This window comes from Trachemys scripta, chromosome 4, assembly GCF_013100865.1.
Source record: "Trachemys scripta elegans isolate TJP31775 chromosome 4, CAS_Tse_1.0, whole genome shotgun sequence".
Taxonomy (NCBI): Eukaryota; Metazoa; Chordata; order Testudines; family Emydidae; genus Trachemys; species Trachemys scripta.
In genome coordinates this window covers 28,393,660-28,417,438 of record NC_048301.1, presented here as the reverse complement: position 1 = coordinate 28,417,438, position 23,779 = coordinate 28,393,660, and the positions used below count along the sequence as shown (strand labels likewise).

The 23,779-nt window shown below is 45.5% G+C and overlaps 1 protein-coding gene across 1 annotated transcript; it reads right to left on the bottom strand.

Annotated features, from left to right (window-relative positions):
• Positions 1–13,360: 13,360 nt before the first annotated feature.
• On the bottom strand, positions 13,361–23,397 carry LOC117876363 (alpha-1-antitrypsin-like). Its single transcript, XM_034768468.1, has 5 exons — positions 23,288–23,397; positions 19,550–20,218; positions 17,838–18,108; positions 16,969–17,116; positions 13,361–15,806 (listed from the first exon to the last, which is right to left on the bottom strand). The coding sequence occupies exons 2-5, from the start codon at positions 20,199–20,201 to the stop codon at positions 15,612–15,614; spliced, it is 1,266 nt and encodes a 421-aa protein (XP_034624359.1). The 5' UTR covers positions 20,202–20,218; positions 23,288–23,397; the 3' UTR covers positions 13,361–15,611.
• Positions 23,398–23,779: the final 382 nt, after the last annotated feature.

Sequence of the window (23,779 nt, the reverse complement as noted above, 5' to 3'; positions counted from 1 at the left end):
AAAAAAAAAAGCTGTTGAAAGAGCTCATTCGGATAACACTGAAGAACTTGTGTCAGTTAGTGAGATCTGACGGTGCTTTTGCAACAATTGAGGGGTGTTTACATTTGTTTGTGTGAACAGTGTGCTTGACAGAGGACTGAACATATTGGGAAGAGATGAACCTTTGCATAATGCCTGAATGTTCCTTTACGGATTTTGTTGTCTTTGAAGAAATGCCCCTTCATTACTTCAATGGCATAATTTCTGTTCCTTGGGTACAGGGAGTGGCACAGAGCTGCTGTAGTGACTCCTGTGTCAGCTGCACACTGTACAGAGCATGGCTGGGGCACCTCTGCATCCAGGTTACCAGAACAGTCCATCAAGGCCATTTGCGGCCATCAGAGTTTAGAGCAGCCCTGAGAATACTACGATCTATGGCAGGATCCAGGCTGGGGTAGAACCAATCCCAGGATTTCCGCAAAGGCAGTTAAAGAGTTTAAGAGCTTCACCCTCAATGTGTGTCACAGCTGCCATACAAATAAAACTTGATTAATTTAGAAGTAAAATGATTTGATTTCCAGTTGTTTAAAACTCCTGGGTACCTGTTTCCTTTTATTAACAGCTATTTAACTCAAATGCCAGAAGGAAGAGTTGGGGGAAAATTGTTGAGTTGAATGGAGTTTGACCCAATGGTGTAACTAAGGACTTGCCTACACACAAAAATTGTACCTGTTTAACTACAGCAATATAGATACAGCAGTCTAACCTCCCTCACATGGATGTAGGTATACCTGTATAAAAGGTGCTTATACCAGTATAGTTTTTTCCCATAAGCAACTGCATCCTCAGGGATGGTTATACTGGTATAACTATTTCAGCAAGAAATCACACTCTTAACCCAAATACTTATACCAGAACAAAAGCTGTGTGTAGACCAGGCCTAAGAGGAAAATCGGATACACTGTGCTTAACTCTTGCAGCATTTTAACAAATCTTTGACATACCAGTATGTAGAAAGTAAACTGCACACAGCAAAAGTCAATAAGAATCATGGCTGACCATCAAAACTAAATTCAGCGCCACTTAAAAAAAGTTACTGCACGTAAGTTTGTATATGGATTTAGTACCTTTTATATCCACTTAAGTAAGGATCTTAAACTCTGCTGTAAACAGAACAATGCTCATACATACCTATTTTCCCCGCTATACAGGGGAAAAACATATTTACAATCCTTAGGAGGCAGGCACCAGAACCGAGAGCAGGACAACTATCTTTCCTGGGCTGTCAATATTCCTTCTGCTGGAACCCAGGCAGCATGCAGAAAAATGAGGATGGCGCAGATGTAGAAGGATGAGGAAAGGAGTGTGGGAGCCTTTCATGCTTTGTCATAGTGGATAATTGTAATTTTAATTAACAGGTCTTCAAAATTATAATGTGCTAGAAAACACAGATACAGTTCCCCACACAGAGTTCATTAGATTTTTACTACCAATCATCTCTTCGTACAATTTCCTAAAATGCATTAAAAACAGAATGTGCACTAACTGGTCATGTTGACAACAATCTCTCTTTAAGAGGCAAAGCCCAAAGGCTTCCCATTAAATTTAGTTCCCATTTCAGCCAGACTTCCTCTGTCAGAGAATTCAGTTCTGTTCATCCGCTGATGACTGCCTCTGTCAGATTTGCTATACAGAACTGTTTTCTATATTTGCTACAAATTCACCCATAAACTAAACTGCATATAACATGAATTCAAAATGTCAGGAAAAATGAATACAGTACTTACAGTCATTCAAAGGGATCCTGCCATGCCCAGCTGATCTACACTTCTCGTTGCTGTACTATTTACTACTAAACAGTATTAAACGGAGTGTCTTATAGTAAATACGATTCTGATCAAATAAAAAATATCAGGAAGAATATAAAGTAAACAATAAGGCAGTTTGTTTTTCTGAACACCTAAAGCCAGATGCCCACTCTCCAATCAGAATGGAGCCAATGCTAAGGGGAAGAAGGGATCTGGGCATCATATAGATGGGAGCAGTGACTAAGCCGCTTGCTGTTCCCCAGTTTTTCGGTTTGTTTATGCGTAATTAGAGTTTCACTGAAACGAGGAACCCATGCCCACAAGCAGCTGCCCAAACACTATGGTTCCCTGGGACAGGCACTAAACTTCATTTCCAAAAAGCCACACAGGTTACTATTGCTCAGATGAGCGTTATCTTCCAGAAGATAGGATTGGTAGGGTCCGCGTTGGGAGAGAGGGAGCCAATAGCATGGGAATCTGCCATGCTGATGAGAGGAAACTGTTCCCTGGAATCGATAAAGAGAGGCTTCTTCACCCATCTGATTGGAGAGCCACATTACTGGGGCTCGCCGTCCATCTGGCACTGCAATTGTCTCATCTCTAGATATCAATATCGCCCCCAATGAGGAGTCGATGGAGATGCACCACACTGAACCCTGTTCCACAAGAATGATTTGCCCTTCTCACATGTTTTTACATAGGAGAGTGTGATCGAGACCCTAAATTCCTGTTTATGCATGCCCTGCATGTGATCTTGTCCATGTTAGACATGACAGTCAAGCTCTTAATGTGATTTGAACTGGGATTTTAACAATTTCCTTTACACCAAAACTCTAACACTGGGCCTTCTGATTATATAAAATACTACAACCTGCAGCACCACTCCAAGTAGTCAGGAACCACCACAGATAAAAATGTAAGCTTCAGTCCTGCAAGGAGTTATACATCTACTGAATTCTAAGCACGTGAATAATAATGAATATTCATGTGCTTAAAGATAAACCTGATTTTCAGTCTTTGCTAGATCAGGCCATAAGCCAATAAGTAATAAAAATATTCAAAAGAATGACACTTCAAAGAAATGGAAATGTTTCATGGAGACGTCAATTTGTTAGAAGTTGTATATGTTTCAATTAAAAGTTTTTAATTTTTTCTAATATTTTTTTACTCGCATCTCATTTTTTTTTGTAAATTTTTTACCAACTTTTTTTCCAGTGTGTGAGGGGATGGGGGGGGGAGCAGAAAAGTGAGAGAAAGTGAGATTTTTCTCCAGAAAATTCAAATTAAGTTTTGTGTATTCTTTTGAAAAAATTCTTTTAGAAAATTATCACACACACCCAAATTCATAAAAAAGTGAATGAAACAAGAAAAGTATTAGAGTATAATTAACTCCTATAGCTAGTTCATTATATTCTAAGTACCCAGGCAGAGATGCACCAATACTGCCAGGAAGAACAATCATTCCAGCAGTTTGAACAGAATAAATCACAGGTCAAGGAAGATGCAGTTAGCTTTAAGGTTCGTATGCATAGGGCTCCCCATCCTAAGGTTGGGGAGTCCTATGAGTACTTGGAGCAAGGGTTAGGGTTCCTATGGGCAGGGACCCTTGTGCTAAGGTTAGGGTTCCTTTGATTAGGGTACTTGGAGTTAGGGTTCCTCTGGATAGGGCTTCCCATCCTGGGGTAAGAGTTCCTATAGTTAGGGTACTTGGAGCTATAGTTGGGGAGTGTAGGGGTAGGATGCTTGTAGCTAGGCTTAGGTTCTTATAGGTATGCTTCCCTGCAATAGGATTATGATTCAGAGTTAGGGATCTTAGGGGTAGGGGACTTGGAGCTAGGGTTAGGGTTCCTATGGTGTCATAACTATAAAGGGAAGGGTAACAGCCCTCCTGTGTACAATACTATACAATCCCTCCTGGCCAGAGACTCCAAAATCCTTTTACCTGTAAAGGGTTAAGAAGCTCAGGTAACCTGGCTGACATCTGACCCAAAGGACCAATAAGGGGACAAGATACTTTCAAATCTTGGTGGGGGGAAGGCTTTTGTTTGTGCTCTTTGTTTTGGGGGTTGTTCGCTCTTGGGACTGAGAGGGACCAGACACCAATCCAGGCTCTCCAAATCTTTCTGAACAAGTCTCTCATATTTCAGACTTGTAAGTAAACAGCCAGGCAAGGCGTGTTAGTTTTTATCTTTGTTTTCTCAACTTGTAAATGTACCTTTTTGCTAGAGTGTTTATCTCTGTTTGCTGTAACTTTGAACCTAAGGCTAGAGGGTGGTCCTCTGGGCTCTTTAAGTTTGATTACCCTGTAAAGTTAGTTTCCATCCTGATTTTACAGAGATGATTTTTACCTTTTTCTTTAATTAAAAGCCTTCTTTTTAAGAACCTGATTGATTTTTCCTTGTTTTTAGATCCAAGGGGGTTGGATATTGATCTACCAGGAGTTGGTGGGAGGTAGAAGGGGGGGTGGTTAATTTCTCCTTGTTTTAAGATCCAAGGGGTTTGGATCTGTATTCACCAGGGAATTGGTGAAGAGTCTCTCAAGGCTACCCAGGGAAGGGAATTAGCACATTTGGGAGTGATGGCAGCGGACCAGATCTAAGCTGGTAGTTAAGCTTAGAAGTTTTCTTGCAGGCCCCACATTTGTACCCTAAAGTTCAGAGTGGGGAAGCAACCTTGACATATGGATACAGCTCTCTGCCCTAGGGTGAGAATACACACAAGGCAGAGGGACGGGGGTTGGGAGTGGAAAGCAACTGAAGGGTGTAACCCCATGCCACCGTACTGAGGACCCATCAGTCCACTGTAATAGATGCCCACACAGGGAGGAAAGGAGAATGGTGGTTGGCAAAAATAGGGGAGGAAAGATCCTGGGAACAGTCTGGTAGGTTGCCCCCGGCATACTCGCAAAATGAGCGCTTGCCCGCCTGCTTATTGCAGGCTGTGCTCAGCTGAGAAGCCTACGAAGGCTGGTGGCTAGGATGCTGCTTGTAGCCTCTGGATTTCTTATGGGGAGGCTCCTGGTGAGGGTGGCTCCCCTGGCCCGGAGGCTGCTGTGGCTTGACCTGCTTGCAGGCAGGGCTGGGAATGTTTTATGGGTCGGGCGTGAGTCCTTTAGGCCATGGAACTTCTTGTCCATCTGTTCTGCAAACAGGGCTTGCCCATCAGAGGGAAGGTCTTGCGTCAACTGCTGAGCCTCCGTGGTCAAGCCAGAGAGGCGCAGTCAGGATGCCCGGCGCATAGCGTTGCCCTCCTCCATGATTGCCCAGAACTCCTTCCTAGAAGCCTCAGGAAGGGAGCCCTCGAACTTGGCTATGGCTTGCCCCATATTAAAGTCATAGCATCCCCGGAGGGCCTGATGGTTGGCCACCCTCAACTGGAGACTAGAGAAGGAATAAACCTTATGCCCAAACAAGTCTAGTCTCTTGGAGTCTTTATTCTTAGGGGTAGCCCCGGGCTGACCCAATTGCTCCCTGTGGTTAACTGTCTCTACCAGTAGGGAGTTGGGAGCAGGGTGGGTGTACAGGTACTCGTGGCCTTTGGATGGCACAACGTACTTGCACTCAGCTCTCTTGGAGATGGGGGGGGCAAGGAGGACTGAGTTTGCCATAGGGCATTAGTGACCTTTGAGACCCCCTTCATGAAGGGGCAAAGTCACCCTGGCTGGTGCTATGGAACAGAGTACATCGAAGAGAGAGTCTGAGGGCTCCTCTAACTCCTCTGCCTGAAGACCCAAGTTGGCAGGAACCCTCTTTAGTAGTTCCTGGTGCGATTTAGCCTCATCTGGAGGAACCAGTGGAGGGCGCCCTGTTACAGCCTCATCTGGTGATGACGAGGAGGATGCCTGTGCTGTAGGGTCCTCCACAACCATTGGTGGCCCAGTGGCTTGCTCCCATACTCCCTCTTGGACCTGCGGGGTCCTTGCGCCTGAGGCGTCGTGCACCAGAAGAGGGCGGGAGAGAGCGGCAGCTGGTCTCTCTGCGGCTCCTGACACTGAGCAGGTGGCCTGGGAGGACTGGGTGAACCCCCCATGGATTCCATGGGTACCATGGCCCTGGCCACTGTGCCTGAGGTCCCGGGGCCGGTTTTGGTGCCCACAACGTAGCTGGCACCGCTGGTACCGGCGCTTGTCCCACTGTCAGGGAACCTCGCGCTGAACCCGGGCTGGATTCTGAGTGGTCGCCTCAGTCAACCAGGCCCGAGTGGAACGGTGGTTCTACCCCGACCGATGCCGATCACTCCACCTGAAGTCTGATCTGGAATGGGGTTTTGGGGACTGGTGGTGCTCAATGGATCCACGACAGCCTGGAGCCAGCGATCTACGTCTCGAGCTTGACGAACAGTACTGGGATGAGGAGCAGGACTGGGAGTCAGAACGGGCCCAGTGCTGGGAAGCGCCCACATGCGTTGATCCCTCAAGTGGTACCGTGGTCTCGGAGATACCGAGTGCCGGAACCGGGACTCTTGCTGGGGGACGCATGCCTACAGGGGTCTGCGCCCAGTCACCAGCAAACTGCACCTCAAGCCTTTCTGCCAGTGCCCAAGGTCTGGGGACCAAATGGGTCTGTGCTGCCTCTGCCTTTCACTGTTAGAGGCGTGGCAGCTATGGGAGGGTGAGCGCTGGTGGGACATCCCCTGCGATGGGGAATGATGCCGCTGAGGTGAGGACCATGGCGGTCTGAACATGGGTTTACCCTGTGACTGGGGAACCACAGGAGCCAGTGTGGGCAGCACCGGGAGGGACATGATCTCCTGCGCCACCTGCAGGGCCTTTGGCACGGACGGTACCCTTCGGCATGGACAGTCTTAACCTTTCCCTTGCGGAAGGATGTAGACCGACCTCACACCGTCTTCTTGGTCGGAGCCAGATGGGGAGCCAGTGGATGGTCCCAGTAGGGCACTGCATACCGAGGTCACGGTGCTTGGTGCCTGGGTGAGGACCGACTGCATAAGTAAATGAATATCGTGCTCCTTCTTAGTCCTTGGTTTGAAGGACTTGCAAATTTTGCACTTTTCACTAATGTGCTCTTCGCACAAGCAAAGCAAGACAGCTGCTGTGTGGCTCACTAATGGACATGGGCCTCTTGCAGCGATCACAAGGCTTAAAGCCTGGGGACCAGGGCATGCCCCGTTCCGAGGTAAAGTCCTGTTTGGGCCCTACAAAGTCGCTAACTATAACTAAGGGATTTACCAACACTAACAGAAAACTATATACACTATAATACAAGAATTAACGAGTTCGTATGAATAAGAAAGCAACAGTTCCAGCACCATCACTGGTGGCAAGAAGTAACTGAGGGAGGACGGTGGGGGTGGGGAGGGGGCTGTCGGCGCCCTATATACCACGGCATCTGCATGCCACTCCAGGGGGCACCAGAGTCAGTCCCCTATGGATACTGCTGAGGGAAAAAACTTCCGGCACCAGTGCATGTGGCGAGCATACACACCTAAGGTGAACGGACATGAGCAAGCACTCGAAGAAGACCCTAGGATTAGGGTTCCTAAGGCTAAGGTAGTTGGTGCAGGGGCTAGGGTGCCTATGCTAAGAGTATTTGGAGCTTTAGTTAGGGTTAGGGCTCCCCACCCTAGGGTCAGGATTACTATGGAGATGGTTCCCCAGCCAGTGGTTAGGTTCCTATGCGTGAGGCTCCCTGCCCTAGGGTTAGGGTACTTGGAGCTAGGCTGAAGGTTCCTATGGGTATGGCTCCCCACTCTAGGGTGAGGATTGCTATGAGTAAGGCTCCCCACACTAGGAGTAGGGTTCCTATGGGTAGGGCTCCCTTCCTTAAGGGTAGGGTTTCTATGATTAGGGTACTTGGAACTAGGGTTAGGGTTCCAATTGTAAGATTAGTTGGCGGTTTTGTTAGATTTCGTAAAGGAAGGACTCCCCACCCTAGGGTCGGCATTCTTAGGCATAGGGTTACTGTGGTTAGAGTACTTGGAATTACAGTTAGGGTGCCTATGGATAGGGTTCCCCACCCTCAAGTTAGGGTGTCTATGGATAGGGCTCCCTGCCCTAGGGTTAGGATGTCTATGCCTGCTGCAGTTGGAGTTAGAGTTAGGATCCCTTTAGTCTGGATATTTGAAGCCTTTGTTAGAGTTCATATGGGTAGGGCTTCCCACCCTAGGGTTACTGTTGGTACAGCTCCCTGCTTTAGGGTTCTTATGGGCAGGGTACTTGGAGCTCTGGTTGGGGGTGCCTACATTTAGGGCTCTCCACCCTAGGATTAGGGTTCCTGTGGGTCAGGTACTTGGAGCTCAGGTAGGGATCATGTGGGTAGTGCACCTCTTGCTAGGAATAAGTTTCCTATGGGTAGGGCTCCCCATCCTAAAATTAGTGTTAGATGATTAGGGTACTTGGCGCTATAGTTAGGGATCCTAGGGGTAGGATCCTTGGAGCTAGGGTTAGGGTTCCCCTGGTTAAGCATCCCTGCACTAGGTTTAGGAGGCCTATGGGTATGAAGCTCCACACTAGCATTAGGGTTCCTATGGTTAGGATAGTGGCTTGTGGGTTAGGGTTCCTAGGGGTAGGGTACTTGGATTCTTGCCTTAGGGTTCCTATGGGTAAGGCGCCTAGTGTTAGGGCTCCCATGTGTAGGGTTCCTTGAATAGGGTAAGGGTTCCAGTGGCTAGGGTAGTTGGAACTAGGGTTAGCATGCCTATGGTTAGAATATCCGAAGCCTTTGTAAAGGTTCATATGGGTAGGGCTTCCCACTCCAGAGTCAGGGTTCCTATGGATTGGGTCCCCTGCACTTGGATTAGGGTTCCTGTGGTTAGAGTACTTGAAACTAGGGCTAGGATGCCTATAAGCAGGGCTCGCCGCCTTAGGGTTCCTATGGGTAGGGCTCCCTGCCCTAAGGTTAGAGCTCCTATAATTAGGATACTTGGAGCTAGAGATAGGGATCCTAGGGGTAGGATCCTTGGGGCTATGGTTAGGGTTCCCATGGGTAGTGCTCTGCACAGTAGGTTTGTGATTCCTATGGGTATAAATCTCTGCACTAGGATCAGGGTTCCTATGGTGAGAGTATTGGACCTAGGATTAAGGTTTCTCCGGGTAAGACTCTTTGCCATAGGGTTCCTATGGTTAAGTTAGGTGGCTTTAGCTTTAGGGTTCATATGGGTAAAGCACCATGCTGCAAGGTTAGCGCTCCTATGGCTAGGTCTCCCTGTCTTAGAGTTAGGGTTCTATTGTTTGGTTACTTGGAGTCAAGGTTAATGTTGCTATGACTAGCGTAGTAGGAGCTAGGGTTAGGTTGCCTATGATAAGGGTATTTGCAGCTTTTGTTAGGGTACCTATAAGTAGGGCTCCCCAATTTAGGATTTGGGTTCCTATGGGTATGGCTCTCTGCCCTAGGGTTAGCAGTCTTATACCTACTGCCCTGGGCACTAGGGTTAGGGTTCCTATAATCAGGGTATTTGGAGCATTTATAAGGGTAGGGCTCCCTGCCTTAGGTGCAAGGTTCCTATGGATAGGGTTTCCCCACCCTAGGCTTAAGGTTCCTATCATTAGGGCACGTGGCGTTAGGATTAGCATTCTTATGGCTAGGGCTCTCCGCACTAGTGTAGGGTTCTTGGAGCAAGTGTTAGGGATGCAAGGAGAAGGGTACTTGGAGCTAGTGTTAGGATTCCTATGGATAGGTAATTAGAACTAGAGTTAGGGTTCCTATGGGTATGGCTCCCCACCTTAGGATTAGAGTTCTTATGAGTAATTTGCGTTAGGGCTAGGGCTCCTATGAATTGGGGTCACCTCCCTAGAGTAGGGATCATGTGTGTTGGGCGCCCCAGCCTAGGATTAGGGATCCTATATATACAGCTGTCAGACCTAGGGCTAGGGTTCCTATGGGAAGGGTACTTGGAGCTCAGGCTAGTGTTCTCAGAGATGGCAGATGACAGACCAAGGAGCAATGGTCTCAAGTTGCAGTGGGGGAGCGCTAGGTTGGATATTAGGAAACACTATTTCACTAGGAGGGTGGTGAAGCACTGGAATGGGTTACCTAAGGAGGTGGTGGAATCTCTGTCCTTAGAGGTTTTTAAGCCCCAGCTTGACAAAGCCCTGGCGGGGATGATTTAGTTGGGGATTGGACCTGCTTTGACCAGGGGGTTGGACTAGATGACCTCCTGAGATCTCTTCCAATCCTAATAGTCTATGATTCTAGGATTCCATGACAATGCAGCAGTGGTGGAAGCAGTGAGCTTCTCCTCACAACCCAGTGAAATCACTAAGAGCTGAGCTAGGTGATAGAGCTAGAGAATCCATATGTAGCATCCCACCTGAAGACAGACAGAGTGGTGAGAGATGATGTAGCAGCCCGGTGCCCCCTGCCCAAAAATCCTAGAGCTGTAATCACTATGAGCTGGGCTAGGTAGTCATGGTACCATGTGATCAGACCAGACATGACAGGTAGCGCAGCAAAATGGTCCAAAGGCAGAATTGCAGTTACAGGCAGAGACAGGGCGAAGGGTGGCACCTCTGGATTCTGGAATATCACCGACCCCCAACAACAAACTGGGAGTAGAGTGTGGTGGCAGGCCGGGGAATGCGGTGTGTTGAATTCATTCAGTAGACATTCCCACTCGCAGGTGAGGAGACTAAAGCAAAGTAACCGTGGTGAGTGGGCATTTAACTTATTATTCACATACCGTCGATTCCTTGTTGCTGTGTTTTCCCAAACTAATGCTGTTCCCTCTCTCGTCACTAGACGTTGTCTTCATTTGAGACACAGAGTCAATGCTGTGAGTGGTGTTTCCAGGAAGGGTGCCCAGGGGGTATATTCAGCAATCCCAGTTTCTGGATGGATGCTCAAGTTTGTTTGGTTTTGTAATTTCAAAATAGATATTGAACCCTCCCTTGTTTTTGCCAGCAATGCCTGGCAGTAAGGTTACACAGGATAAATAGTGTTATAGTCCCACACTACACTCCCTCAGTGCAAAATGGAGCCACTGCCCAGGCAAACAGAGAGCTGTGCAGATGGCAAAGGTGGCTTGCTTGTTTGTTGACCTGAGGCCTGCATTACCCTCTCTATGCAAACAGCATGTCATAAGCGATCCAGTGGAAACAAGGAGCATACCATCAGGAGCAGCAGCATCCCTGAGACAGGAACCAAAATCCAGTGGTAAAAATGTCCATCCAGCATTAATTCCCAGTGGAGTGAACCAGAGCATGCAGAGCATGGGAGAGGACCTGTTACCATGGCATGGGACCCAGCCCTGCTCCAGAGGGAGAAAGGGCCTTGGGAAAAGATGTGCTGGATCTAATCATTGCTGTCTGTGGATGTCCTGCATATGCCTTTCTTCATATTAAATGAGAGTCATTGTCTTTCTAGGGCCAGATCAAGTCTTTTGCCACGTAGTAGGGTGTGTTGGGCAAGGAGGGACTGACAGGGCCATGGGAGCATGTGGTAGAATTCCCTCTGGGGCTCTGCAGCGTGCATACCCGAGCAGTAGCTCTGCTCCTGTTTGGAAGAGTGCAGCATGCATTCCCCATGCAGTGGGAGAAACAGTGCGGGTAGAGAAAAGTCTTAGCTAAACAAATAGACTGAAATTCTCTACCTGCTGGATACCAGATGACGGGAGGAAGATGTGCAGCTGGGGACTGTCTTGATGTGTTCCCCCACTGTGGACGTCAGGTCTAAAGGGAATGGGTAGACGCTATAATAAAGGAGGAATGTCTGTAGCAAGCCAGAATGAGTTTGGTGGGACTGAACTGTCAGTGGAGGAAAGTGTCTTCTGTTCATCCCATTCTGTCACTCATACAGCTCTTTGAGGCAACTGGCCAGTTTAAGCTGTATTGCTAACTAATCTCCTGCTAAAATGTTCACCAGTGTGTCAGTACATTTCATAGTCAATTGCTTGACCACAATTTGGTTAGTAATGAAATATACTCAAGGACCAAATAACCAATATCAGTCAGGTTTATTGCTAAAAGTCAGTGATGTCTAGTACAGGGAAGAAAGGTTAAGTATGATACCAATTTCTGGGAAGCCATCTTGTGCTGCGCTGTTAAAGGCACTTTACCGGGAAGGTGTCCTCCTCAAGTCACACCTCCAAAGCTATCCTTTTTATACCCAACTTGTTTACAAGTCAAAAGGTACTGTATGCATCATCTGAGGCTAGGCAAGGACTCTTTACCTTGTTTTCTGGTACCAACGGTGAACCCCGTAGTTCTTTGTTCTGAACACATGTATTCCAGGCACCAAGAGTGTGAAGGCACCTCCTAGGCAGGTAGCAGGACAGAACACTTGTATCTTCAGCCTGTCAGTTTTCCTGTCTGCTTAAGCCAAAGCTTACTTCAGCTAATGCAAGGGGTTATGGGTAAGGCTGCATATCTGTCACAGACATCACGGAATCCGTGACTTTCCGTGACCTCCATGACTTCTGAAGTGGCTGGTGCGACTGGTTCTGGGGCTGCCTGAGCACTCAGGCATCCCCTGGGCCAGCAGCAGTTTGGGTGTGGGAGGGGTCTCAGGACTGGGGCAGGGGGTTGAGGTGCGGGGCAGTATTTACCTCGGGGGGGTGGGGGCTCACTGGAAGCGGCTGGCATATCTCTGCAGCTCCTAGGTGGAGGGGCGAGGAGGCTCTGCGTGCTGCCCCTACCTGTAGGCACCACCTCTGCAACTCCCATTGGCTATGGTTCTCGGCCAATGGGAGCTGTGGCGCCGGCTCTCGTGGCAGGGGCAGTGCGTGGAGCCCCTCTGGCCTTCTCTCCCCCTAGGAGCTGCAGGGACATACCGGCCGCTTCTGGGAGCTGCGCAGAGCTGGGTAGGGAGCCTGCCAGCCCTGCCAACCCTTCCCCTCCTCCCCAGCACCAGCGGTGGTCCCGGGCCATGCACTGCCATCTGTCCCCCACCCCAGCACCAGCATGGGTCCCGGGCTGTGCAATGCCGCCTGTCCCATACCCTGCACCAGCGAGGGTCCTGGGTCACCCCCCCAGAGCAGCACCCCTGGACCCGCAGCACCCCTGGATCACCCCCCCAGAGCAGCCCTGGCCCAAGTTTTAGTTAGGGGTATATAGTACAAATCATGGACAAGCCACAGGCCATGAATTTTTTGTTTACTGCCCGTGACCTGTATATGACTTTTTAGTAAAAATACCTGTGACTAAAACTTAGCCTTAGTTATGAGATACTTAGCATAAGGAGAACAGAATTATAGATGGACATGGCCCATTCAGGCCATACAACTGCTACAAATAAATATACACAATATGATATGTTGATAGGGTTCTTAATGCATATTAATGTGTGTGGTGTGAATAATACATATTGATAATGTGATATCTATTAACCAACCATACACTGGTCAATGTGTAGTGGTCTGGGTGGGAAAACAAGATGTGGAGGGGAAGGGTTATAACCCATATCCCTTATACCTGCCCTGTGGCATATGGTGTAGCCTTTTATTTTGCTTAAAGTGAATTTAGAGATGTTGTATTACACCACCATGTGTTTGGCTCAGGTTGCTACAGTTTCAAGTTCAACAGAGTGAAATTGCCTCTGGTGCTTTTCTCAGATTTGGAGGCTTTAGGAATACACAAAGTCCAAGGATAATGACCACAGACACAATCACCAGTACAAAGCCTAATCTGTACTACAAATTTTATTAAGCAATAAGTAAAGTTACAATTACCCATGCATATAAAAATCCTAAAAAAACCTATGTAATAATTATCAGTGTAGTCATACTCACATCCTCAAAGATATTCTAGGGTCTGATGGACCTCTCACAAATCATCATCAGTAGAGGGATAGTTCCTGCTGGGGTTTTTCCTGTGGCTATTCCCGCTTTTACCCAATCGGCGAATCCTTTATATATTGTAATTCTAACTATACCTAACTCCTTATGCATATGCACAATTGTGTCAGCCCATTTTCCCTTAATTATACTTCCACACCTCATGGGGGTGCCCCATTTTTCATAGGTTGTTCATAGTTCCTCTTATTCTTATTAGCATTTATGCACATGTACCCTGTGGTCAGACAGACATTTAAAGATGTTACAATCAGGTGTCTTGCGGTTTTGGACAATACATTGCAGTCTATTGCAATCCATTTTTCTGTAACAGCACCTATTGGCACATCTTATGCAATAACTTTGTGACTTTACGGGCATCGGGTTATTCCTAGGTCACGCACTCATGTCAAGCATTCTTAAGCCTATGGCCTAGTTTGGCTAAGCTAAAAATCTTACAGGTCTCATCCTGTAGGCCTTGCGTTTCAGCCATGCTTTACCTAATACACACTCATTACTCCTAAATGTTTATCAATCCCTATACTTTTATAATCCTACAATTTAAACCTGTTTAGCATACAGTGATTATATATGAAATAGCGTAAGAGTAGACCATAGCATTATGTAATAGAATGATAAATGGATGATAAAATGAAATAATTGGCTACAATGATTTTAGATTTCCCAATAGGAAAGCTCAACAAACATGAAAATAGACCTGAATGCTCATTAACTTTGTCTAAGTTATCAGAGCACGATCAGATACCAGAATCTGATCCTGATGTAAAAAAATCCCAAAAAATCTTTTATATTTATGTTGTCTCCATAAGATATCAAGTACACAATACAAAATTTGCAAGGGCATTTTATTAATGCAAAAATTGCTGAATAATTTTATCATGGGCCTTAAGGTTCTTTTACAGTAAAAGTTTATGATCTGCAAACACAATATTTTTGGATGCTTCCTAAATATTTGTTGAAAACATATGTAAACCTAATAAATACAAGTTCAAGGGGGGACTGGGTGGAGGAGAGATGAGAGAAAGAAAAGAATCCAGCAAGTAAAAACTTGTTCTTCCTTCTCCATCTGAGAAAAGTTCTGCTTGCTCACTATTTCTTTTTTAAAAACCCAGACACTTTCCAGAGATGCTGCTTTGTTAATGTGGTGTCACCATCATTGAAAGACTTAACTGGCTTAAAAAGATGTATAAAACATAACGGCAAGAGAGTGGAGAGTCTCTAAAAGTCAGCACAAGTGAAAATTTTAGGTCCCAACATTTATTTTATTCATTAACTGAAAAATTAGTAATTGACAATATAAATTTCTGTGCCTGTTTCATTATTGTGCCTTTAAAAGTTTTTTGCCAATCTCGGTGGAAGTAACATGGCACCTAGTGTGTGCTACGGAAGAGCAATTCTAAATGTTTTGGAGCGGCCTCTGGCTTTTGGGGACATCCCAGATAAAAGCTGGAACATGTGGGGAAGGTAAAATGACTGAAGGAGAAATAACTGAGAGAACCTGTTGGAGAGAGAGAGTTGTGACGGGACTGGCTTGGCAGCGTGCTGACTAACAGCCAGGCCATGGGCAGCAATAAGGGAAAGGACTGCTAATTTCTTGGACCCCAAGGCTGCGACTATCCAGAGGCAGACTGGCAGAGCCGTGATCATTACCAGGATTCCAGGGTGATAAAGCTGCCAGTGAATAACCCAGAACTGAAGGCATTCAGGACACCACCACTCAGTTGGGAAACTTTACATCTTACATGAGGATCTAGTAGAAGCCTTTTATAAAGACTGCTTTTCTAGGGACTCAGATAATGTATTAGTATGATCTGAATTACCAAACTGGGGCAAAGAGATGATAAGCCTTCTTATGCAGATTATCTGTGATTTGTTATTACACGTGCGGTATACATCATTAGCTATTTTGTTTGAGAAGAAATCTCAATTGCTTATAGGCTAAAAATTCCTATATATATGTTTGATTTGCTTGTGAATGTAGGTCAATCAAAGTTCAGGGATGGTCACTGACACCTGGTGGTCTGTAGGAGAGCCTGCTGCGGCCCACCGTAAGCACTGATGCGTCCAGTGACCCCTCAATTATTTTATAGTCGGGTTGACGATTTTCCCCATGAAGATTGTGCTGAGGGTGGCTTTATCAACAATCATCACCACAAAGGGCCTGTTGAATTTAATGGTAATTGAAGGACGAAGAAGTTTGCTAACTACTATTGCAGTGGCTGCTGCTGCCTCGGTGCCATTCTCGTGAACATTCAACACGGCCTTGTGAATAGCCTGCAAGGAAGTGAGGCAAATGTTACAGCGTGAGTACAGGACCATGAACAGCAGCTGAAATTGAACTTGCTGTGTTAGGAAATGGGAAGAATACAAACAGCATTGGTACAGCCCAATGAACCCAACTCCACTGAGTGGCAAATCTCCCCTGGACTTCAAGAGGCGTTTTTCCTGTGTCCGGACTCCAGGATCACCCAGCAATATTAAGAGGCTGTTGCAGTTATTTCTCAATTGCAGTTCCACTGAGAAGAAAGATAGGCCCGCATGGATCAAGTCAGCTGCCCTTCTCCGCAAAAGAGAGGGGTTTTTTTCTATCAATGATTACTATCAGCAATTCCTCCTTAACATTACAAACAGTCAGTATGTTTAGACAGTACAAAGCCGTGTTCCAGCAGAAATGTCCAGGCCAACAATGATCAAGAATCCATGGCCCTGAGCCCCAGAATTATTTTCTTCGGTGCAGCTTTTGTGTCATACTGTGCATTGATACTGCTGAACCTTAGTTACTCCAAACCTTAACTGGGTTCTTTACAGAGGTGGGGTGGAACCTCACTCAGAACGTCCTTATTGTCCCTAATGTGACTTAGATGATAATATTTCAATGCTAAGCTAGGGTCAGATTCTGATGACCTTACCTCTTTTGAGCTGTAGCCTATTACCCACAGTTAAATCCTGGCTCCATTGAAGTCAAGGGCATCGCTCTCATTGACTTCAGTGGGGCCAGGATTTCACCCATCTTCTCATTGGAATCTGAGGTAATGCTTGAGGAAAAAGGGTGACTAAGGGTATCACAGCCTAGCCCTGGATTTGGAAGTGATTGTCACTGCTGCTATGGAGCCATTCTAGTCTGGGGGCAAGGAATAGTTAAAGCCATTCTTGTGCTTGTGCCCATTCCTAATGTATTTGCTGCTCCCTAGGACCATTTCCTTTTATAACAACCTTCAGAAACTACAGGTGAAGCCTTGTGCTTTCTGTAATGAGCCTGTTTGTGCCCCAGTCTAGAGAAAACTGATTGAGTGCCAGCAGCTACTGAGGTCAGTGAGAGTTCTGCCAGTGGCTTTAGTGGGAACAGAATCGAGCCCGTAAATAGTCTTGGATGTAAACTTTATAATCACAGGTACAGACAAATCCTGTTAACAAAACCATTTGTTCACTAACTTACTTCTGAAACATGCAGGTTGGACGTCCCAGCAATTCCAGACAGATCAGCGTGGCTAGAAAACACATCAGTAATACCCATTTTCTCAAACAGGACTTTCACATCGTAGGACCCCGAAATAGAAAACTTTGGAATGTACAGATTAATACTCCTGTCAACAAAGAACACAACATGATGGTGGAACATTGCACTCAGTTAATACTACGGAGTACCCGCAATTACTGCCCGGTGCTTTTCTGATTCCTGAGGCATCTGCATTCTCTGTGTGTCTGAGTGAGGATTGAGCACCTAGAAGGGTCTAGGTGAGCCTTTTGTACATGCCTGGATGCTCCTGAACAGATGTGGTTGGACCATTGAACAAATGAACTTCTCCTGAGTCCATAACTTCATTTCAGAGCCCTGACATGTACCTTCCAACAGACTTCTGTGGGAACAGGAACGGTTGGAGGGACAAGGAGATGGTGGAGTGGGGTCAGAGATTAGGGTAAGGAGGTTGGAGTCAGTGGCACCAGGCAGTTAATAAATCTCATTAGCAACATGAAAGAAGTAGGAGCTTTCAAACATTCAACTGGCAACAAGATCAGTACTTGTTGTAGTCCTAGGACCTGCCAGACTTGTTCAGATCAGTGGCCTGGCTAGAGTCCTAAGGGACCAGCAGTTGGGATGCTGCAGCCTCTGCTGTCAGAAGAGCTGGAGCTGTACATTCTGTGACGCTCTCCTCTAAGGTAGCTGGGGAATCATTTGAGAACTCTACTTACTCAACATGCAGAATACTGAACTCTGATACCTGCGTTAATATTTTGCCTTGCTCTGGAATTCTCTCCTAAATTACCATCAACCATCTATCCGTACAATGGTGGGCAAAGGGTTACCTTTTTTGAAGTAATTTCTCCCATTTACACACAGTTTCTTTCAGGAGAGCAGCCTCCAACTGCTTCATCTTCCCTTCATCAGGCAGAATAAATAACGCTTTGGCATTTCCATTGTACGGTATCTGCACCAGCCAGCACGACAGCTGGTTATCATAGTGGCTTTCATAGTCGGTATCCCGGCGCATCATACGGACTTTAACGGAGGTTTTCTCATCCACCAAAAAATCTTCCTCGAGGGTGTGGAAAGGATCGAAAGGATTTTCCCAGGAGGCTTATCATCAAAAGCAAAGAAAATGCAATTTAATAGTGGAGGGAGAGAGGAATTTGTTGGCAGAAATCGGACTCATTCAAAGGGAAGAAGCTCATAGGTGGGGGTAACTCCAAGTTTAGTATTATGAAGCGATGTCTGTTTTGCAGGCGAGTGGCAGCAGCATCACTGATGTGCTGGAGTTTGGGGTAAATGGGTTATTAGTCAAGATGAAAACCACTAAGTGAAATGAACAAATGTTGTTGGTTTTCTTTAAAGCATTATTGTGGAGAGAAGAATAGGTCCCTTAAATATTTATTCTGATGTAATGCTGGGCCCCCCCCCAAACTATTCCAAATCAAAATGTTGCTACCTAGAGATGTCAAACCAAATATTGTCTTTATGCTTCTTACCACTAGGAGTCAACAGGCACAGAACCACACTGGGTGAAGGCACAATCCCACTTGCAGCTCCAGGGACCAAGAGTGTATGCTGCACCATTCCTGAGAATGGGCTCCCCTCTCCACAACCAGCAATGCCCCTCCCATTGCTGACTGGTGAGGAGCAGAGCAAAGCTATATCCTGCTCCACTCAGCTGGCTTGTGTTCCACTAGTGATGCAAAGAGGCAACAGCCCTTGGGCTTCCCATATTGCTAGGAGTGCGGGAAATGCACATATTGTTTCATACACGCAGTAGAAACTGACCTGAGAATAACAAATAAAATAATGACTGTAAATATTCCACCCCCCTTGCAGAACAACATTTTCACCAAGGTTTAGCGGTGGACTGGAAATCAGAATCAAGTCACTTCTTGTTTTAATTCTTTATTAGGAAGAATTTACCTAGCAGGTGCCTCAAATAAAACAGCTATTAAAATGATTTCTTGTAGCTGTTTTATACTCAGTAGGTACCTAAAACACAATAAATGAACATGACCGCTCGGATAGAGTTTAAGGCCAGAAGGGACCATTTGATCATCTAGTCTGACCTCCTGCACAACCCAGGCTTTGGAATATCATCTGGTGACCCCTGCATTGCATCTGTTCTTGATTAGAAGACATAAGAGATGGAGAATCCACCACTTCCCTTGGTAGTTTGTGACACTGGTTAATCACCCTCATTGTTAAAAAATATTTCTAATTTGAATTTGTCCTGCTTTGATTTCTGCCCATTGGTTTTTGTTATTTCTTTTCTACCCTTCCAAAGTCTCTTCCAACTAAGAATCTTAAAGGAATTTTAAACTATTGGATCCCTCTTTTATGGTACATCAAATAAATGTTTTTTGTCCTTACCTTCAAGGCCCTGCACAATTTAGTCCAGTTCTAGCGCTGCGCTCTATTATATAATGACAGTTTCTCTTAATTTATAGAAAAAGCAGCAACAACGTTTTCTTTGCTTTCGATCAAAATCAGCCATTCAAAGATTATAATTTAAATAAATACCCATTTGGGCTCCATGCCTTACCTTTGAAATAAATGTAGTTAACAAGAACCATTATAGTGTTTGGATCAAGATAGCCGACTAGTTCCGGAATTTTCCCCCGGGTTTTCTTCTCTACATAACCATTGATCTTTTTCGCAGCCTCTTTTGAATTATGGAAATCAGTAGAAAAATATTCTGTTTCATAAAAGGTTTTGACGTCTTGTAAAAACTTCTCTAGTGCTTTAAACTCGGTCGCTATGAAAAGGGCATTTCCCATACTTGTCTGGATCTTATTGTTAGGACAATTCATCATGTGGATGTGATGATGGAAACTTTCATGTATCTCCTCCTCCTGAATCTCTGTCAGGCTAAAGCCCATTCCTTCAAAAATCTGAGTCCGAGTGGCCGATTTAGCACCCATTGCCAGCATTGCAAAGGCAGTGGCAATGCTCACGGGAGAGAAGAACACATTCTTGTCTGCTTCTGCTAATATAGCCTGCTTATAGAATCTAAATGTAAAGTCCGCATAGCTAGTACCTTGTTTGACACAGGCCTGGTTCAGCAATGCATGCTCTTCCGTGTGATTTGTATCTTTATGGTCATCCTCGCAGGTGGGGTGATGAGGAAAGTGATGGCAATGGACAAGAGCACAAAGAGCAGCAAGTAACAAACACACAGCAAGGGCGGAATTCATTTTCCTTTCAAATTATTCTGTCACAAAATAGAATCAAACAATTAGAGGGGCAAAATTAATAGTGACTTTGGTAGCAATTAATGGCTAGTCGTTTGCATTAGTTGTCATAATAATTATTAATAAAATGTATATAAAAATAATGCAAAAAACAAAGGAACATGGCATATATAATGTGACTACACATGATTATAAAGCCCACTAAGGGATAATTTGGTTTAGTTTACTAATATGTCAGTTATAATAAAGATTGCAATATGCCTCGGCTGTTTAGGATATGTGTTGTGTTCTTCTCCAGCAAAATTCTGCAGCTAGTCTGTGTAGGGTCAGTAGTAACAGTGATATAATTTTTTCCACCATAACTATGTCTCACTAGTCACTGGACACAATTAGAAAGTTTAAGAGACCTAGCAGGAGTTGGAGCAGCAGCTCTTTAGCTCCCTCTAGTGGTGACGTGGGATAATTGAAGGAATCTGCTGCCTGACTAATTTGCATATACCCCTCTGACTCTCCCTATAGTAGTGGTTCTCAAACTTTTGTACTGGTGACACCTTTCACACAGCAAGCCTCTGAGTGCAACTCCCCCCTCCCCTTATAAATTAAAAACACTTTTAAAGTATTTAACACTATTATAAATGCTGGAGGTGAAGCAGGGTTTGGGGTGGAGGCTGACAGCTTGCGACCCCCGCAAGTAATAACCTCATGACATCCTGAGGGGTCACGACCCTATAGGAAAACTGAGTGGCTCCCTACCTGTCAGCAGGTATCAATCTGTGATAAATGTGCTGGGTAATTGCAGGTATATGCAAAAGGAGGTAAGTGTGAAAACATGGGGAAGTGGAGTTATCCACTGGGCCACTCTTAGCTGGGCAATGGGTCCAGATTGGGTAGCCATGCCCAGATGGGTAAGAGGAACACAGAGAAATGTTACCTTAGAGAAAGGGGGTTTCTTCTGAGTCCACAGGACCTAGGCGCAAGGACTGAGCTGAGCAGTGCAATGACAGCAGCAGCAGCAACCGGTGGGGCACTTGCAGGCTAGAGCAAGTCCCCAGCTGAGAGGAGCCCCTGCACCCCCCTGACTGAGGTGGAGGGTGGCCTGGATTTGCAAGGGAGGCCCAGGTGGAGATATACCTATCTAATAGAACTGGAAGGGACCCCGAAGGGTCATCGAGTCTAGCCCCCTGCCTTTACTAGCAGGACTAATTTTGCCCCAGATCCCTAAGTGGCCCCCTCAAGGATTGAACTCACAACCCTGGATTTAGCAGGCCAATGCTCAAACCACTGAGGGTCTTGACCACCAACCCAATACCCTATTACTTTAATACCTTGTTGGTCTTGTCATTTGTTTATTTGTGTACCCTACATAAAATTTGGTTGTGTTCCCAAGTTTACCAGACTGCAAGCTGCTTGCCGGAGGGGAAGGTAACTGCCATGAAAGATGACCAGGGGTTACATTTTAAATGTTCAAAAGTCAGAGCATGGCCCTGAGTGGTGATTTACCCCAACCCTATTTATTTATTTTAAATGGAACCCCATTTTTAGCCCAGCAGAAAGTCAGATTCCCTATGTAATCACACCCCTGTGTGTTTGGGGATACACCAAATAACTTCCAAGTATAAAGGGAGGTTGTCCCCTTTTTTTAAAAATATTTGTTGTTTCATATTCGCTGCCATCCCCCAATGCTTAATCTTTAATCAGCTCTATCAGTGATGCAGTTACATACGCTAATAACTACAACCCCAGCAGCACAGAAGAACAGCTCTCACTTATTGTATTTAACCTGGAGGGGATAAGTCATGGCCAGCATTTTAACCTGCGTTTTTTTAATTATCTGAGAGGTAGCACACTAGTTCCAGAAGCACTTTTTCTTTTGTCTGCCTGAGTCAACAACCTCCCCCTGTCTACTTCCCATAGCTGAGCAGAGTTTAATTCAATGTTTTAGAAAGCTTGCTAAGTACAGAATATATGCTGCCTATAGCGAATTTATACCAGGCAGGGTTGAAGACCCCGTTTTCTATTTCTGTTGTACTGCAAAGATGTCATCAATTTCCATTTCCTTTTCTCATAGAAATTTTAATTTGTATTTTTGTCAAAATTTTGACATTGGAAAAATTTTGGCCAGCACCTTTTTTATTAGGTTTTCCCCCCCCCCCCCCCAGGATGGGTGAAATGTCTCAACTGAAGAGATCAAAAAGGTGTGTTATACAACCTAGCAACATTTATACAATAGCCATAGCAATGACCTTTTCCCTTGGAAAAGCTGGGATGGCATCTTTAGCCCCAGATCTGAGTCCAGAAATTAAAATGGTGCTAGACTTTATTTCCCTGAGATTGGGTTGTCTCTGGGAGTAAAAAGAGAAACTAAATTCAGAAACAATGGCATTTTTCTTCCCTCCTCTCTACTCCCAAATTCTAATAGTAGGGTCTGCAACTAGACATTCAATTATCTGTTCTAGGCTATTTTGAGTTTAGTCACCAGGAAAATGTAGCAATGTACTGCATTTTAAATGTTTTCTCCCATTTCCCAGAATGCATTCATCTCCCCCCAGTGAATGTGTCTTGGTAGACTATGCCATTGTGAAAGACACAGAAAGGGTGACCTAGCACAAAGGGGCACCTCAACAGCTTCCTAGTTGATTGGGCACTTTAATGGCTCCTCATGGCTTCAAAGACATTTTATTCTAAGGGCTGGGCTCCCAAAGCTGCGCAGCAGGGATCGATTTAGCGGGTCTAGTGAAGACTTGCTAAAGTGTCTCACATCGCCTCAGTGCTGTGAAGACACTGGGGTAAGTTGACCTGCAGCTATGTTATTCACGTAGCTGGAGTAGCGTAACTTAGGACGACTTACCCCCATAGTGAAGACAAGCCCTAATTTTAGTCTGAGTACACCTCCACTAGAACAGCAGGGTTTGCTGGTCCCTTAGATGTTTGCTTCAGTCCTATTTGAGAGTAATGAATCAATTGTAACAGCTACAGGGAACAAAGTCACAAACATGTGAATGATATAATCCTAGCACCAAAATGGCAAAAAACATAAATAGCATCAATTCAAAGTCTCTAAGGAAAAATGAATACAGAACTGTACTTACATCGTCAAAGGGATCCTGCTGTGTTCATCTGATCTGGATTGCTCCTTGCATCACTATTTATATTGCTAAGCAGTACCCAGATGAATTTCCACTATTACACATTAAACAGGTTAAAGAAAAAATGATCAGTGAGAGCACAGAGTAAATACTGATGGCCTGAAGGGGACTGAACCTGGGTGAGTGCCCTAGTCACTGGGGTAAAAGTTATAAGGGGAAGGACTATTTCTCTTTTGGCTGCTTTGTGAATCATGAATGGCACCAAACGAAAGGCGTTAGAACCTGGATCTTAAGAGCCTGGGGACAGTTGATGTTCCCACACCAGTAAGAGGCCATGCAAAGCAACATCCATGGAGCAATGTGGAGATTAGGTGCCATAGGAAGTACCACCCAAAGGGTCCAGAGGGACAGCAGCCTGTGACCCTCTGATTGGCCCTTGTGCACTATTTAACCCTGAAGGGTGCCCAAGGAAGCTGTCTGGGCAGCCACATACAC